Raw genomic sequence first — 18,899 nt, forward strand, 5'->3', positions numbered from 1 at the left:
CCTGAGCTAACACCTTCCTGAGCTAACACCTTCCTGAGCTAACACCTTCCTGAGCTAACATCATCCTGAGCTAACACCTTCCTGAGCTAACACCGTCCTGAGCTAACATCATCCTGAGCTAACACCTTCCTGAGCTAACACCTTCCTGAGCTAACACCTTCCTGAGCTAACAACTTCCTGAGCTAACATCATCCTGAGCTAACACCTTCCTGAGCTAACACCTTCCTGAGCTAACATCATCCTGAGCTAACACCTTCCTGAGCTAACACCTTCCTGAGCTAACATCATCCTGAGCTAACACCTTCCTGAGCTAACACCTTCCTGAGCTAACACCTTCCTGAGCTAACATCATCCTGAGCTAACATCATCCTGAGCTAATACCTTCCTGAGCTAACATCATCCTGAGCTAACACCTTCCTGAGCTAATACCTTCCTGAGCTAACATCATCCTGAGCTAACACCTTCCTGAGCTAACATCATCCTGAGCTAACACCTTCCTGAGCTAACACCATCCTGAGCTAACACCTTCCTGAGCTAACACCTTCCTGAGATAACACCTTCCTGAGCTAAAACCTTTCCTGAGCTAACACCTTCCTGAGCTAACACCTTCCTGAGCTAACATCATCCTGAGCTAACACCTTCCTGAGCTAATACGTTCCTGAGCTAACATCATCCTGAGATAACACCTTCCTGAGCTAACATCATCCTGAGCTAACATCATCCTGAGCTAACATCATCCTGAGCAAACATCATCCTGAGCTAACACCTTCCTGAGCTAACACCTTCCTGAGCTAACACCTTCCTGAGCTAACATCATCCTGAGCTAACATCATCCTGAGCTAACATCATCCTGAGCTAACACCTTCCTGACCTAATACCTTCCTGAGATAACATCATCCTGAGCTAACACCTTCCTGCGCTAACATCATCCTGAGCTAACATCATCCTGAGCTAACACCTTCCTGAGCTAACACCTTCCTCAGCTAACATCATCCTGAGCAAACATCATCCTGAGATAACACCTTCCTGAGCTAACACCTTCCTGAGCTAACACCTTCCTGAGCTAACATCATCCTGAGCTAACATCATCCTGAGCTAACATCATCCTGAGCTAACACCTTCCTAAGCTAAAACCATCCTGAGGTAACATCATCCTGAGCTAATACCTTCCTGAGCTAACACCTTCCTGAGCTAACACCTTCCTGAGCTAATACCTTCCAGTGCTAACACCTTCCTGAGCTAACACCTTCCTGAGCTAATACCTTCCTGAGCTAACACCTTCCTGAGCTAACACCTTCGTGAGCTAATACCTTCCGGAGCTAACAACCTTCCTGAGCTAACACCTTCCTGAGCTATCATCCTGAGCTAACATCATCCTGAGCTAACAACATCCTGAGCTAACACCTTCCTGAGCTAACATCATCCTGAGCTAACACCTTCCTGAGCTAACATCATCCTGAGCTAACAACTTCCTGAGCTAACACCTTCCTGAGCTGACACCTTCCTGAGCTAACACCTTCCTGAGCTAACATCATCCTGAGCTAACACCTTCCTGAGCTAACATCATCCTGAGCTAACACCTTCCTGAGCTAACACCTTCCTGAGCTAACACCTTCCTCAGCTAACATCATCCTGAGCAAACATCATCCTGAGATAACACCTTCCTGAGCTAACACCTTCCTGAGCTAACACCTTCCTGAGCTAACATCCTTCCTGAGCTAACATCATCCTGAGCTAACATCATCCTGAGCTAACATCATCCTGAGCTAACACCTTCCTAAGCTAACACCATCCTGAGGTAACATCATCCTGAGCTAACATCATCCTGAGCTAACACCTTCCTGAGCTAACACCTTCCTGAGCTAACACCTTCCTGAGCTAACACCTTCCTGAGCTAACACCTTCCTGAGCTAACACCTTCCTGAGCTAACACCTTCCTGAGCTAACACCTTCGTGAGCTAACTACCTTCCTGAGCTAAAACATTCCTGAGCTAACACCTTCCTGAGCTATCATCCTGAGCTAACACCTTCCTGAGCTAACACCTTCCTGAGCTAACATCATCCTGAGCTAACATCATCCTGAGCTAACACCTTCCTGAGCTAACACATTCCTGAGCTAACACCTTCCTGAGCTAACACCTTCCTGAGCTAACACCTTCCTGAGCTAACACCTTCCTGAGCTAACACCTTCCTGAGCTAACACCTTCCTGAGCTAACATCATCCTGAGCTAACACCTTCCTGAGCTAACACCTTCCGGAGCTAACACCTTCCTGAGCTAACATCATCCTGAGCTAACACCTTCCTGAGCTAACACTCTCCTGAGCTAACATCATTCTGAGCAAACACCTTCCTGAGATAACATCATCCTGAGCTAACACCTTCCTGAGCTAACACCTTCCTGAGCTAACACCTTCCTGAGCTAACACCATCCTGAGCTAACACCTTCCTGAGCTAACACCTTCCTGAGCTAACATCATCCTGAGCTAACACCTTCCTGAGCTAACACCTTCCTGAGCTAACACCTTCCTGAGCTAACACCTTCCTGAGCTAACATCATCCTGAGCTAACACCTTCCTGAGCTAACACCTTCCTGAGCTAATACCTTCCTGAGCTAACACCTTCCTGAGCTAACACCTTCCTGAGCTAATATCTTCCTGAGCTAACACCTTCCTGAGCTAATACCTTCCGGAGCTAACACCTTCCTGAGCTAACACCTTCCTGAGCTAACATCATCCTGAGCTAACATCATCCTGAGCTAACATCATCCTGAGCTAACAACTTCCTGAGCTAACACCTTCCTGAGCCAACATCATCCTGAGGTAACACCTTCCTGAGCTAACATCATCCTGAGCTAACAACATCCTGAGCTAACACCTTCCTGAGCTGACACTTTCCTGAGCTAACCCCTTCCTGAGCTAACATCATCCTGAGCTAACACCTTCCTGAGCTAACATCATCCTGAGCTAACACCTTCCTGAGCTAACACCTTCCTGAGCTAACACCTTCCTGAGCTAACACCTTCCTGAGCTAACATCATCCTGAGCTAACACTTTCCTGAGCTAACACCTTCCTGAGCTAACATCATTATGAGCTAACACCTTCCTGAGCTAACATCATCCTGAGCTAACACCTTCCTGAGCTAACATCATCCTGAGCTAACACCTTCCTGAGCTAACACCATCCTGAGCTAACACCTTCCTGAGCTAACACCTTCCTGAGATAACACCATCCTGAGCTAACACTTTCCTGAGCTAACACCTTCCTGAGCTAACACCTTCCTGAGCTAACATCATCCTGAGCTAACACCTTCCTGAGCTAACACCTTCCTGAGCTAACACCTTCCTGAGCTAACATCATCCTGAGCTAACACCTTCCTGAGCTAACATTATCCTGAGCTAACACCTTCCTGATCTAATACCTTCCGGAGATAACATCATCCTGAGCTAACACCTTCCTGAGCTAACATCATCCTGAGCTAACATCATCCTGAGCAAACATCATCCTGAGCAAACACCTTCCTGCGCTAACACCTTCCAGAGCTAACACCTTCCTCAGCTAACATCATCCTGAGCTAACATCATCCTGAGCTAACATCATCCTGAACTAACACCTTCCTAAGCTAAAACCATCCTGAGCTAATACCTTCCTGAGCTAACACCTTCCTGAGCTAACACCTTCCTCAGCTAATACCTTCCTGAGCTAACACCTTCCTGAGCTAACACCTTCCTGAGCTAACACCTTCCTGAGCTAACATCATCCTGAGCTAACAACTTCCTGAGCTAACACCTTCCTGAGCTGACACCTTCCTGAGCTAACACCTTCCTGAGCTAACATCATCCTGAGCTAACACCTTCCTGAGCTAACATCATCCTGAGCTAACACCTTCCTGAGCTAACACCTTCCTGAGCTAACAACTTCCTGAGCTAACACCTTCCTGAGCTAACACCATCCTGAGCTAACACCTTCCTGAGCTAACACCTTCCTGAGATAACACCATCCTGAGCTAACACTTTCCTGAGCTAACACCTTCCTGAGCTAACACCTTCCTGAGCTAACATCATCCTGAGCTAACACCTTCCTGAGCTAACACCTTCCTGAGCTAACACCTTCCTGAGCTAACATCATCCTGAGCTAACACCTTCCTGAGCTAACATCATCCTGAGCTAACACCTTCCTGAGCTAACACCTTCCTGAGCTAACATCGTCCTGAGCTAACATCATCCTGAGCTAACACCTTCCTGAGCAAACACCTTCCTGAGCTAACACCTTCCTGAGCTAATACCTTCCTGAGCTAACATCATCCTGAGCAAACACCTTCCTGAGCTAACACCTTCCTGAGCTAACATCATCCAGAGCTAACACCTTCCTGAGCTAACACCTTCCTGAGCTAACACCTTGCTGAGCGAACATCATCCTGATCTAACACCTTCCTGAGCTAACATCATCCTGAGCTAACACCTTCCTGAGCTAACATCATCCTGAGCTAACACATTCCTGAGCTAACACCTTCCTGAGCTAACACCTTCCTCAGCTAACATCATCCTGAGCTAACACCTTCCTGAGCTAACATCATCCTGAGCTAACACCTTCCTGAGCTAACACCTTCCTGAGCTAACATCGTCCTGAGCTAACATCATCCTGAGCTAACACCTTCCTGAGCAAACACCTTCCTGAGCTAACACCTACCTGAGCTAATACCTTCCTGAGCTAACATCATCCTGAGCTAACACCTTCCGAGCTAACACCTTGCTGAGCGAACATCATCCTGAGCTAACACCTTCCTGAGCTAACATCATCCTGAGCTAACACCTTCCTGAGCTAACATCATCCGGAGCTAACACCTTCCTGAGCTAACACATTCCTGACCTAACATCATCCTAAGCTAACATCATCCTGAGCTAACATCATCCTGAGCTAACCCCTTCCTGAGCTAACACCATCCTGAGCTAACACCTTCCTGAGCTAACACCCTCCTGAGCTAACATCATCCTGAGCTAACACCTTCCTGACCTAACACCTTCCTGACCTAACACCGTCCTGAGCTAACATTATCCTGAGATAACACCTTCCTGAGATAACACCTTCCTGAGCTAACACCTTCCTGAGCTAACACCTTCCTGAGCTAACACCTTCCTGAGCTAACACCTTCCTGATCTAACACCTTCCTGAGCTAACATCATCTTGAGCTAACACCTTCCTGAGCTAATACCTTCCTGAGCTAACATCATCCTGAGCTAACACCTTCCTGAGCTAACACCTTCCTCAGCTAACATCATCCTGAGCTAACATCATCCTGAGCTAACACCTTCCTGAGCTAACACCTTCCTCAGCTAACATCATCCTGAGCTAACATCATCCTGAGCTAATACCTTCCTGAGCTAACATCATCCTGAGCTAACACCTTCCTGAGCTAACACCTTCCTGAGCTAACATCATCCTGAGCTAACATCATCCTGAGCTAACATCATCCTGAGCTAACATCATCCTGAGCTAACATCATCCTGAGCAAACATCATCCTGAGCTAACACCTTCCTGAGCTAACACCTTCCTGAGCTAACATCATCCTGAGCTAACACCTTCCTGAGCTAATACCTTCCTGAGCTAACACCTTCCTGAGCTAACATCATCCTGAGCTAACACCTTCCTGAGCTAACATCATCCTGAGCTAACACCTTCCTGAGCTAACATCATCCTGAGCTAACACCATCCTGAGCTAACACCTTCCTGAGCTAACACCTTCCTGAGCTAACACCATCCTGAGCTAACATCATCCTGAGCTAACACCATCCTGAGCTAACACCTTCCTGAGCTCACACCTTCCTGAGCTCACACCTTCCTGAGCTAACATCATCCTGAGCTAACATCATCCTGAGCTAACATCATACTGAGCTAACACCTTCCTGAGCTAACACCTTCCTGAGCTAACACCTTCCTGAGCTAACACCTTCCTGAGCGAACACCTTCCTGAGCTAACATCATCCTGAGCTAACACCTTCCTGAGCTAACATCATCCTGAGCTAACACCTTCCTGAACTAACACCTTCCTGAGCTAACACCTTCCTGAGCTAACACCTTCCTGAGCTAACACCTTCCGGAGCTAATACCTTACTGAGCTAACACCTTCCTGAGCTAAAACCTTCCTGAGCTAACACCTTCCTAAGCTAATACCTTCCTGAGCTAACATCATCCTGAGCTAACATCATCCTGAGCTAACACCTTCCTGAGCTAACACCTTCCTGAGCTAACACCTTCCTGAGCTAACACCTTCCTGAGCTAACACCTTTCTGAGCTAACACCTTCCTGAGCTAACACCTTCCTGAGCTAACACCTTCCTGACCTAACACCTTCCTGAGCTAACATCATCCTGAGCTAACACCTTCCTGAGCTAATACCTTCCTGAGCTAACACCTTCCTGAGCTAACACTTCCTGAGCTAACACCTTGCTGAGCTAACATCATCATGAGCTAACATCATCCTGAGCTAACACTTTCCTGAGCTAACATCATCCTGAGCGAACATCATCCTGAACTAACATCATCCTGAGCTAACATCATCCTGAGCTAACATCATCCTGAGCTAACATCATCCTGAGCTAACATCATCCTGAGTTAACATCATCCTGAGCTAACATCTTCCTGAGCTAACACCTTCCTGAGCTAACACCTTCCTGAGCTAACATCATCCTGAGCTAACACCTTCCTGAGCTAACACCTTCCTGAGCTAACACCTTCCTGAGCTAACATCATCCTGAGTTAACACCTTCCTGAGCTAACATCATCCTGAGCTAACACCTTCCTGAGCTAACATCATCCTGAGCTAACACCATCCTGAGCTAACACCTTCCTGAGCTAACATCCTCCTGAGCTAACACCTTCCTGAGCTAACACCTTCCTGAGCTAACACCTTCCTGAGCTAACATCATCCTGATCTAACACCTTCCCGGTCAGTGAGGTTCGGTGTTGCACTTTGTAGGAGTGGTTCATTACCGAAATGACGTTCGAGTCTATATATCCAGGGATCCTCTCATCCTTGCAGATGACTCCGGCATCCTCCTCGTGGGTGCAGTCGGTTTGACCCCAGCCTAGGGACTTGCACTCGGAGATATCCTTCTCTGTCCCCAGACATTCCAAGTTATCCAGCCACACCCTCCCTGGAAAGCAATTGGAAAGGTGATTTGTATTTGCCATATTCTGCCCCTCTTTAAAAAGTGATTAGAGTAGGTGCAATGAATTGACAAGAATGGTTCCAGGGAAACTATCTCCAGGAACAGGAAGTTCAGTAACCAGAGGTACAAATTTAAACAGACTGGCCAAAGAGTTGAGGGGAGATGTGGAGAATTTTTTACATCATGAGTGGCTGTGACCTGGAATGCTCTACCTGAAAGGCTGGTGGAAGCAGATCCAATAATAACTTTTAAACAGAATTGGATAAATACTTGAAGGGGGCGATGAGCAGAGACCATAGGAAAAGAAGCGGAATTTGGGATTAATTGGATAGCTCCCAGGATCAGGATACTGACTGGACTGATTCTTGGAATGTCGGGATCCGTCCTACAGGGAGCGCTTGAGTAAAAATAGGCCTGGAGATTAGAAGATGAGAAGTGATTTTAACAAAAGCCATAAAACTCTTGGAGCTTTGACAGGGTAGATGCTGAGAAGCTGCTTCCCGCTGCCTGGACAACATGGGGTCAGTGAGGGTTCAGCCATACAGCTCTTAGATAATAAGACATTTCTTCAGTCAAATGGTTCAGAATCTTTGGAAGAATGCCTCGCGTGGTTATATTCAAGAGAGGCAGGAATAGATTTTTGGAATCTATCTGGGACAGTCCAAGAGGGTGAGGTTGAGGCAAAAGGTTAGTCATGATTTTATTGACTGGCAGAGCAGGTTCGAAGGGCCAAATGGACTTTGTTTTATTCGATTATGTGGGATGTGGGCTTCGCTGGCTGGGCCCAGCATTTATTGCCCGTCCCTAGTTGCCCTTGAGAAGGTGGTGGTGAGCTGCCTTCTTGAACCGCTGCAGTCCCTGTGGTGTAGGTACACCCACAGTGCTGTTAGGGAGGGAGTTCCAGGATTTTGCCCCAGCGACAGTGAAGGAATGGTGATATATTTCCAAGTCAGGATGGTGAGTGACTTGGAGGGAAACTTCCAGGTGGTGGTGTTCCCATCTATCTGCTGTCCTTGTCCTTCCAGATGGTAGTGGGTGTGGAAGGTGCTGTCAAAGCAGCTACTTCAAAGAGCTGGCATAGGCATGATGGGCTGAATAGTCTCCTGTTATGCTGTGTGATTCTATGGGAGGGTCTCGTCTGATTGGGATGGTTCTGTCAAATCTGTCTGATTGCTTAACCCTCAGGTTACAGATCAGAGCAAAGGGGGTCACTGGGAACACCCGAGTGGTCTCACCTGTCCCTTTGCCATACTTGGCGCTGTGGGTCCACCCTGTGGCTGTCGTGAAACCCATCATCCTGCACAGAACCATGGCATTCTCCAGCTTGAAGTCGTCGTCACAGATGGTCCCCCACTCTCCCTCATAGAGGACCTCCACTCGGCCCTCGTTGTGCTTGCGAGGATAGCCCGACATTCGGACCGCCACCTTCTCCCCGTGAGGGGGCATCTGCGTCATCTGCTGACCACACACCGTCAGCACCCATATCCCCAGGAGCGTTAGTGTCACACGTGGGTCCCACATCTCACACCCTGTCGACGGGGAGATCCGAGGGAGGGGGGGAGATGAAGGGGAAGTGGTGGGGGTGTTGGCGGGGGTGGGGGGGGGTGTAGGAAAGAAAGAGAGGGCAGGAGGGAAGAGAAAAGAGTGGGGAGTCAGAGGAGGGAAGGGGGAATGGCAAGTGGAGGCAGCAAGAGGAGGGCATGGGGTTTGGGGAAGTGGAGGGACGAGAGGAGGGGGACGAGAGGAAGCGCAGGGGTAGGGAAAGTGGAGGGAGCAGGAGGAGTGGAGGGAGTCGGGGAAATAGTGGGGGGCAAGAGGAGGGGAGGGAGTAAGGGAAGTAGAGGGAGCATGACAGGGTAGGGGAGGTGGAGGAAGCAGGAGGAGGGGAGGGAGTAGGGGAAGTAGAGGGAGCATGACAGGGTAGGGGAGGGTGGAGGAAGCAGGAGGAGGGGAGGGAAGTAGGGGAAGTAGAGGGAGCATGACAGGGTAGGGGAGGTGGAGGAAGCAGGAGGAGGGGAGGAGTAGGGGAAGTAGAGGGGAGCATGACAGGGTAGGGGAGGTGGAGGAAGCAGGAGGAGGGGAGGGAGTAGGGGAAGTAGTAGGAGCATGACGGGGTAGGGGAGGTGGAGGAAGCGGAGGAGGGGAGGGAGTAGGGGAAGTAGAGGGAGCATGACAGGGTAAGGGGAGGTGGAGAAGCAGGAGGAGGGGAGGGAGTAGGGGAAGTAGTAGGAGCATGACGGGGTAGGGGAGGTGGAGGAAGCAGGAGGAGGGGAGGGAGTAGGGGAAGTAGTAGGAGCATGACGGGGTAGGGAAGGTGGAGGGTGCAGGCCGGAGGGGAGGGGGTAGGTGAAGTGGCAGGGAGCAAGGAGAGAGGGTGGGGGGGAGAAGGGGAGGTAGTGGGGCATGGAAGAGGATAGATGAGGGAGCAGGATAAGGGAAGGCAGCGGAAGGGTGAAGGAATGGGGAGTGAGAGGAGATGGAGTAAGGGAGCCATTGAGAGGTGAGGAGAGTCAGGAGAAAGCGAACGGGATGGGGAGATGTGGGCAATGAGGGCAAAGGTAGGGAGGGGAAGTGGGGAGTTAGGAAAGTGAAAGGAAAGATGAGAGGAGGAGCAGGAGTGAGGGAAGGATGGAGTTGGGGGAGGAGGGAGGGAGCGTGTGGAGTGAGGGAATGAGGGATGAGGGAAGGGAGGGAGAGAGTGGCAGTGAGAAGGGAGAATGCAAAGGAAGAAAATATTTATTATATCTTTGAAGCAAATGAATTAATATCAGGTAGGATCAACATGGGTAAGTGCAAAAAATCTTGCATTTCTATAGCACCTTTCACCACCTTAGAACATCCTGAAGTGTTTTACAACCAATGAGGTACTTTGGAAGTGTAGTCACTGTTATAATGGCGGGAAACCCAGCAACATCCCACAAACAGCAATGCCCAGACAATCTGTTTTTTAGTGATGTGAGCAGAGGGTTAAATATTGGCCCAGGACACCAGGGAAACTCCCCTGCCTCCCCTCCCATTGAAAAAAATTCACAGATTAACTAACCTCTGACATCAGTGCAGTTTGTGGGATCTTACTGTATGCGGAGTGGGAGCTGTCGTGATAAAAAGGTTTATTTTTGAAATGAATGTCACAGTTTGTCAGTTTACTGTGCCCCGCCCCCCCCTTCTTTCACCCTCCCTCATTCCACCACCCCACCTCCCCCACCCAACAACCCCCCCACCCCGCCCCCCCCCCCCACCCCCACCCCACCCACCCCCAACCACCTGTCCAAGGTCCCCTCAGCTTCTGCCCTTCATCTCCAGAAGAGTCTGGGATCACCCAGGGATACAGACATCCTGGTTCTCTCTCGGCCTCCCCCAAAGGGCCACAACTCTTGTGTGTGAGGGTTAGCGAGCCACTGTCCCTCAGTTATACCCCAAGCTGATGAGTTGGCCTGTGCACCACCCCCCCCCCCCCCCCCCCCCCCCCCCCCTCACCATGCTAGCACCATCCAGTGGTTCAGACCTCAAACCCCTGGTGCGGGAGGCTAAGATGAAGCAGTATCTGTGGAGCTCAGCTCTCTCTCTCCCTCAGTGCTTTCAAGAGTAAATTCCGACCCTGTCTCTTCCTGTACCACAGCAGCAAGACCTCATTGAGGCACAGTAACAGACGATGACAGTGGTCACTGATTGACCCATGGAAGAGTTGTCTCTCTCTCTCACATACTTCTCTTTAATAAAGACCCATGTGAAATATTTATTAACTACATCCACAAGCATTTACCCTGTGATGAAGGAGAGAGATCGTAGCCTCCTCACTCTCACCCTTCGTTTTCCCCCCTCACTCTGCACAAGATGTTCCTTCAAGTCCAACCCTGTAAAAACACAGCAAATAAATGCTGAAGCTACAATTTTCTTTCCACACAGGGTGTGGCTGAGATGAATCTCATGGATGCACTGAAGGAGGAGCTAGGCAAACGCGAGAAAGAGAAAGGAATATGTGGATGGGATGAGACAAGGTGTGGGGAGTGGGAGGACGTTCGTGTGGGGCATAAACACCAGCATGGACCAGTTGGGCCGAATGGCCCTAATTCTGTGCTATGCTTTCTATATATGTCAGATATCAACCACCATTATTTAACATCGACAATCCTCTCCTCCCAGAGTACATAGGGCACATTCAGCCTTCCCCTCTTAACATCTATTCCTCTCCCTTTCAATATTTGTCGAGGTTGTTTACGCTTCATGTTCCCTCCCAACCTTGTTTGATTTTTGACACAGTCGCTCACAACTCACATCTGTCAAATTGAGTTTGTTTCTAACCCCTTACCTGTCTGCATCATCCTAAAACAAATGGTGCTTTGTTTCTTGTTTAATGGCCTATAATTATTCTGCAATCTCTTTTTTACAACTAACACGTTATTAATATTCTGTGTGCCAATTCCCCCTTCCACCTCCCCTCAACTAGTTCGCTTTTCATCTCCGTTAGGCTCGACTCAGCATTCCCACACCTATCTCAGAAGGTTGTGGCTGGAGACCTGATCCTATAATTTTCCAGACCTAACACTCTGGTGCAGTACAAAGGCAAGTGCTGCGCAGTTGGAGGTGCCGTTTTTTTGGATGAGAAGTCAAACAAGAGCCGTGTCTGTCCCCTCAGGTGGACACGATGCTATTTTGAAGAAGGGCAGGGGAGCTCTCCCTGGTGCCCTGGCCAATATTTATTCCCTCGACAAACATTGTTAAAAGGACTGATTATCCGGTCATTGTTGTCATTTGTGAGAGCTTGCTGTGCCCGAATCAGCTACTGTGCTTCAAAATCACTCCACTGTCTGCAAAGCGTTTTGGGAGATCCTGAAGTCAGTGAAAAGATGCTAAAGGATTTCAAGCGCTTCCTAAAATCAGCTCCAATCCACTTTGTTTTTTTTTTGATTTTGAATTCCACTTTTCTTCTTTCTAAATTGGTCTTGAACATTATCACAATATTAAAGTGCTCACTTCACATGATCTGGTTCATTACTCGCCACCTCGGTTACCTAGGTGATAGCGTGCCTGGTCACCGCAAAGATAGCAACAGAGGAAGCGGCAGCAGGTGTAGGCTGTTTGGCCCCTCGAGCCAGCCTCCACCAATTCAGCTCGATCATGCCTGATCTTTTATGTCACGTCATTTTCCCACACTATCCCCATGTCCCTGGATATCTTAAATAACTATATTGCTACGGTCCAACATCCAATTAAAGGATTGAAACATCTAAAGAGACAGAGTGAGGTAAACAGCAGAGCTCGGGATCTGAGGAGCTGTCGAGTTTGCTTTCCGCAGCCAACGGAATCTGGCAACAGATGGGAACCACTTCTTTCTGAAGTAAAAACAGAATACCTGGAAAAACCCAGCAGGTCTGGCAGCAGCGGCGGAGAAGAAAAGAGTTGACGTTTCGGAGTCCTCGTGACCAGTGTTCTGTCGAAGGGTCATGAGGACTCGAAACGTCAACTCTTTTCTTCTCCGCCGATGCTGCCAGACCTGCTGAGTTTTCCCAGGTAATTCTGTTTTTGTTTGGATTTCCAGCATCCGCAGTTTTTTTGTTTCTATTTCTTTCTGAAGTGTCTGGCAAAGGATAAGGAGCCAAGGGTTAGTGAGCGATAAGAGGGAGAGACAGGGGAGAGAGCAGGGGCACAGAGAGACACACAGACGACAGAGAGAGAGAGAGAGGAGAGAGCAACAGACAGAGACAGAGAGTGAGACAGAGAGAGAGGGAGACAGGGAGAGAGGAGAGAGGGAGACAGAGACAGAAGGAGAGAGAAAGAGAGAGACAAAGAGAGGCAACAAGAGGTTGAGAGACAGAGAGAGAGAGAAAAAGAGAGGACAGAGAGAGAGAGACAGAGAATCAGAGAATTAAAAGAGGGATCGAGAAATAGAGGCAGAAAGAGAAACAGAAAGAGTTAGAAAGACATGGAGAGCAAGAGAGAAAAAGAGACAGATTTATTACGAGGCAGCAAGGGACAGACACAGATAGAGACAGAGAGAGGCAGGGAAAGACTAACCCAGTAGCTGACAGAGTAACACAGTGTGAACAGGCTGCTTGCTAAAGTCTCCCGGGGGCATTGCTGAATGTAGTATGTTTACTGACCAAGTTGTGTCAGCGTTTCTGGAAGTGAGGCACAGTTTTGGGGATATCAGGCCACGAGTATTCTAGTTAGACTGTAAACAACCAGAGTGTGATCCTGGGTTCAGGCACAGGGCCAGGTCAGGCTGCCCCTCACCCAGGCCACATGCAAGCTTGACAGAGTTTCCCAGCACAGCAACAGATTGTCACAACACCAGAAACATCTGTCACATCCCCAGCACCAGCTAATGTAGTCTCGCTGCGACGAATGGACAGAAAGAAAAGAATAAATGAAGGAACTCACACTTACACATGGTAATTAATGACCTCAGGGCCTCCCGGAACACTTTACAACCAATGGAGCACGTCGAACAGCAGGCAATGTACGCACAGTAAGATCCCATAAACAGAAATACGATATAGAATCGCAGAATGCTACAGTAGAGAAGGAAGCCATTCAGCCTGTTGTACCTGCGCTAGCTCTTAACAGGGGTGACAGGAACTAATTGGATAGCTCTCTCAAAGTCCCGCTCCTGGTGACTTCTCTTCGAATGTCGAGAAATATCGTCAAGTTTCCTTCAAAAGTTACCACTGAGTCTGCTTCTACCACCTTTTCAGACAACATTTAAGATCACGACAACTTGCGGTGTAGAAAGGCATTTTGTTTCATCTCTCCTTTGGTTCTTTTGCCAGTTATTTAAAATCTGTGTCTTCTGGTTACTGACCCTCCTGCCAGTGGAAATAGTTTCCTGTCGACTCCCATCAAAATAACACATCATTTTGAACATTTCTATCAAATCTCTTAACTGCTCTAGGTTTCTCAGCTTCTCCAGTTCTTCATCCCAGGAACCGTTCCGTTAAATCTCTTCTAGTGTCCTCTCCAAGGCCTTGACATCCTTCCCAAAGTGAGGTGCTCGGAATTGAACACAATACTGCAGCTGAGGCCAAACCAAAGTTTCATAAATAGCCAGATAATCTGTTTTCTTTTGGTGACGATGGTTGAGGTATAAATATTATCCAGGGCACTGGACACCTCTGGTCTTCTTCAAGTAGTGCCCAAGGGATCTACTACATCCACCTGAGGGCAGACAGGGCCCTGGTTTAACAAAAGAGGGAACTTCCGACAGAGCAGCACTGAAAATGGGAAAGTCAACCTGGATTATGGGCCCAAGCCCCCGAGTGGGCCTTGAATGCACAACGTTTCTGACCCTGAGGGAAGAGCACGATCGTGGGCAACATGGAGCAGCAGTAGGGTCAGGTAATGGCATGGTGTAAAGATGAGACAAGAGGTTTGAGGTTTCCAAAATAGAACAGCAGCAACTATAAAGGGAGAAGTTATAAAATAATTTCTCAGCTTCTGAACTCACTGATTCCGCACAGCCTCCTCCCAGGCAGCTGCGGATCTATGGGAGCACTAGTTGATTGAGGTCCTGGGGCTCCAGTGGCTGGTTTTCAGTCCTCTGAGCCCCGTTCAAAGATAAGATTGGAAGCCTGTTTGTCTGTAACGGGACAGCCTCTGCTTCCTAAAATGACCTACTGACCTCCAGAATGGAATGGTATCCACCCAGAGAGAGGGCAGAGGAGATGAGGAATGGGGAATGGGGTTATCTATCAGACACACAGAGGCCATTACAACCTTGCTTCTGAAAGAATTACAGAACAAAAAACATCCCGATAAAAACAAAAAACTGTGGATGCTGGAAAGCCAAAACAAAAACAGAATTACCTGGAAAAACTCAGCAGGTCTGGCAGCATCGGCGGAGAAGAAAAGATCCGATGTTTCAAGTCCTCATGACCCTTCCACAGGAAAACATCCTGCTTGCTTGAAAATTCATTTTCAGGATGTTGCATCGCTGGCAAGGCCAGCATTTAATACTTGTCCCTGCTTCTCCTGAGGAGGTGGTGAGCCGCCTTCTTGTACTGCTGGTCTTAATGCAATTGGCCTCGTTAGAGGGCAATTAAGGGTTAACCATGTTAATGCAGGACCAGAGTCACATACACCAGGTAAGGGCAACAGGTTTCTGTTGTAAGGTTGTTTGTTGTCTCATGAAGAGGTCTAGAGGCTTGTGTGGTTGGACAATAACTGTTCATTATTAACACATAACTAGAGGCATATACACCTGACTGGGTGCTATCTTCATGTTGACTTCTACATGACTCACCACCACACTCCATTACTCACATGTGACTCTCTGCATCATAATGTGGGCGGTACTCGTTCTCTCGTCCCACATTAACCTTTGCAATCCTGAACACCCTAATACTACACCTCCCCCCAATTCTTTACCCAAATGTATTTACAATAATACTTACATCTCTAACTTTACAGGTTCAGACAGCTTTACGTTTCTTCCAGATCTCATTCTTTCCAAGTTTGCAGCAGCGGTAATCTCTGTTGTTTAGGGCTGATTTTGTTACTCTGGAGTTGAAGTCGTAGTGCTCGGTCTTTCAATTTTTTGGGTTTCCACACCTGATTCGCTCAAATGTATGATAGGAGGTTCGCCACGAGGAACGGGGAGAAGACTTCTCCTGTTCGGTCTGATTGTCCTTTCTGGGGTATGGATCAAGCAAGACCGTCATCATTCCTCAGGACCACGAGGCCTTCTCTGTTAAGGCCCTGACCCAAACCTTGCCACCTCTGTTCAGCCTGGGCAGGTTTCTAGTACTGTACCGCCTACTGTAAGTGGAAGCTTGTCACTGTCTTTGGGACTGTTCTTGGTCCTGAACCTTCTGATAGTCCCTGACTGTCATCCCTGGGATTCATTTCTTCAGCAGCAATGGGAAGCTGAGTGCGAGGTTTCCTGCCCATCAGCAGTTCTGATGCGGCTAATCCAGAGAAACCAGTTGCGTTTTTAGGACAATCCAACAGCTTCATGGTCACTTTTACTGATGCCAGACAGTTACTTCCGATTTTTTTTTTTTCAAACCAAATCCAAATTCTTAAAAGGGCACGGTGAGATTTGAACTCGATTTCTCTGATAACTCGACCGCAGAATTGTGTTTTATAAAATTATCCATTGTCCTCTGGTCTAAACGTCACCAAGAGTCAGAACCACTCAGAGACCTGGCAGAGACCAGCAGTGGGGAATGGGACACAATTAGCCCTGAGAAGGGTATTAAGGGTTATGGAAATGAGACAGGTAGATTCGCTGTTATCTCACTGAATTGTGGGCACAGAATTGAGGGGCTGAGTGGCCTACTCCTATTCCAATCATCAAATGATAGAGCAAATTACAGGGATTGAGAAAAAAAGAGGATTAACTGGATTACTCTTCAAGAGATGGACCAAGTGGCCTCCTTCTGTGCTGCACTATTCTATGAAGATCATTCAGCCCATCGTGCCTGTGCGGGTCTTTTAAAGAGATGTTTAATATATTCCTAGAAAGGCAGAACATTATAGCCCCTGGTTCTGAAAGAATAATGACTAATGAGATCCCAGCTCCTTCTTTGCTGTCCCATTGACAGGGTTCTCTCTGTTGGTGAATCAGCCTTTCCAGCAGAAGCTGAGTAGCTCTCCTGTCGAGGGGCTAACCTACCTGATTGTGTGCGTACTTGCTTATGTCAACACAGTGACCAAAACAAGGAGCTGTCTATGCTCCAACATCGTGCAGTGACGGAACATTTCATCCCTGTTAGCCACTACTTCACTTATTCACACCGTTCCCTATAGTACCTTTCTGTGTGTCTCTTTCCAAAACTCAATTTCGTTCTTGGGTAGAAACATCCTCCTTGTGAACCTGTGTTGCTGGGGATTTCCTTCAAGTTGACAGCATGGAAACAGGCCATTTGGCCCGACTGGTCTCAGCCAGTGTTTATATTGCACACAAGCCTCCTCCAGCTCTAATTACCTCTCCCCACCCTACCCCCAACCCTAGATCTGCCATTTCCTTTTCCCTCCATGAATGCATAAAAGCCTCCCATTGAACACATCATTGAATCATGGAATGATACGACCCAGAAGGCAGTCAGTCATTTGGCCCTCATGCCTGTGCTGGCTCTTTGATGGTGTTGGTGTTGAGGGAGGGAGGAATGTTGCCAGGACACTGGGAGAAGGTTCCCCCTCCGTTTCCATTAATGCCATGCCGTCTTTTCCAAACATTAGACAGAGCAGATGTGGCCTCGGTTCGATGTCTCAGAAACCTACAGCACAGAAAGGACCATTCAGCCCATCTGCCTGTGCTGGCTCCTTGAAAGAGTATTAATCCAATTGGCTCTTGAAAATTACTATTAAATCTGCTTCCTTCCCCGTTCAAGAGGGCATTCCAGATCATAACAACTCGCTGAGTTAAAAAAAACCTCTCATCTCCCCGCTGGCTTTTTAAAAAATTCTTTCACAGGATGTGGGCTTCACTGGCAAGAACCACATCTGTTGCCCATCCCTAATTGCCTTTGAGAAGATGCTGGTGAGCTGCCAGCTGTTTCAAAATCTGTGCCCTCGTTACTACTCTGCTTCAACCTCTCCATTTGACAGCAAGTTCCACCTTTTTAGCACCTCAACCAGATCACCCCTTAATTCTCATATTCACAACAAGACAACAACAACCTGTATTTATATAGCACCTTATCGTAATAGAACACCCAAGGCTCTTCACAGAAGCATTATAAAACAAAATTTGACACGGAGCCAGAGTTTTTAGAAAGAGAGATGGAGAGGTGTATCACAGAATCACACAGTGCAGAAGAAGAGGCCTTCAGCCCATCGAGTCTGCACTAACACATGAGAAACACCTGACCTACCTACCTTATCCCATTTGTCAGCACTTGGCCGACAACCTTGAATGTTATGATGTGCCAAGTGCTCATCCAGGTACATTTTAAAGGATGTGAGGCAACCCGCCTCCACCACCCTCCAGGCAGCACATTCCAGATCATCACCACCCTCTGGGTAAAAAAGTTTTTCCTCACATCCCCTCTAAACCTCCTGCCCCTCACCTTGAACTTATGTCCCCTCGTGACTGACCCTTCAACTAAGAAGAACAGCTGCTCCATATTCACCCTGTCCATGCCCCTCACAATCTTGTACACCTCGATCAGGTCACCCCTCAGTCTTCTCTGTTCCAACAAAAACAACCCAAGTCTATCCAACCTCTCTTCATAACTTAAATGTTTCATCCCAGGCAACATCCTGGTGAATCTCCTCTGCACCCTCCAGTGCAATCACATCCTTCCTATCATGTGGGCGACCAGAATGCACACAGTACTCCAGCTGTGGCCTCACCAAGGTTCTATACAACTCCAACATGACTCCTACTTTTGTCATCTATGCCTCGATTGATAAAGGCAAGTGCCATATGCCTTTTTCACCACCCCACTAACATGCCCCTCCGCCTTCAGAGATCGATGGACACACAGGCCAAGGCCCCTTTGTTCCTCAGAACTTCCTAGTGCCATGCGTTCATTGAATACTTCCTTGTCAAATTACTCTTCTGTGTAAGGAGGGAATTTCAGAATGTAGGGCCTTGACTGCTGAATGTGTGTGCGGCTGGAAAAGTCTACCAAGATAGTGATGAGCAAGGGAATGGAGGGGGTTTGAAAACAAGGATGAGAATTTTAAAATCGAGGCATCGCTTGACCAGGAGGAGCAGTGTAGGTCAGCGAGCTCAGGGGAACGTGGGCAGCAGAGTTTTGGATGACCTCAATTTACAGAGAGTGGAA

General features: G+C 48.1%; 2 protein-coding genes across 2 annotated transcripts in view; both read right to left on the minus strand.

The window, feature by feature from the left end:
• Positions 1 to 3,386: 3,386 nt before the first annotated feature.
• On the minus strand, positions 3,387 to 8,691 carry LOC121276027 (lysyl oxidase homolog 3B-like). Its single transcript, XM_041183972.1, has 3 exons — positions 8,403 to 8,691; positions 6,989 to 7,152; positions 3,387 to 3,419 (listed from the first exon to the last, which is right to left on the minus strand). The coding sequence occupies exons 1-3, from the start codon at positions 8,686 to 8,688 to the stop codon at positions 3,387 to 3,389; spliced, it is 483 nt and encodes a 160-aa protein (XP_041039906.1). The 5' UTR covers positions 8,689 to 8,691.
• A 5,410-nt stretch (positions 8,692 to 14,101) lies between these two features.
• The window catches only part of LOC121276036 (lysyl oxidase homolog 3B-like), a 68,993-nt gene continuing 64,195 nt past the window's right edge, over positions 14,102 to 18,899 (minus strand). The window contains exon 4 of the mRNA XM_041183985.1: positions 14,102 to 14,182. Coding sequence (XP_041039919.1) covers positions 14,102 to 14,182 — 81 coding nt within the window. The remainder of the gene's footprint in view (positions 14,183 to 18,899) is intronic.

This window comes from Carcharodon carcharias, chromosome 1, assembly GCF_017639515.1.
Source record: "Carcharodon carcharias isolate sCarCar2 chromosome 1, sCarCar2.pri, whole genome shotgun sequence".
NCBI lineage: Eukaryota > Metazoa > Chordata > Chondrichthyes > Lamniformes > Lamnidae > Carcharodon > Carcharodon carcharias.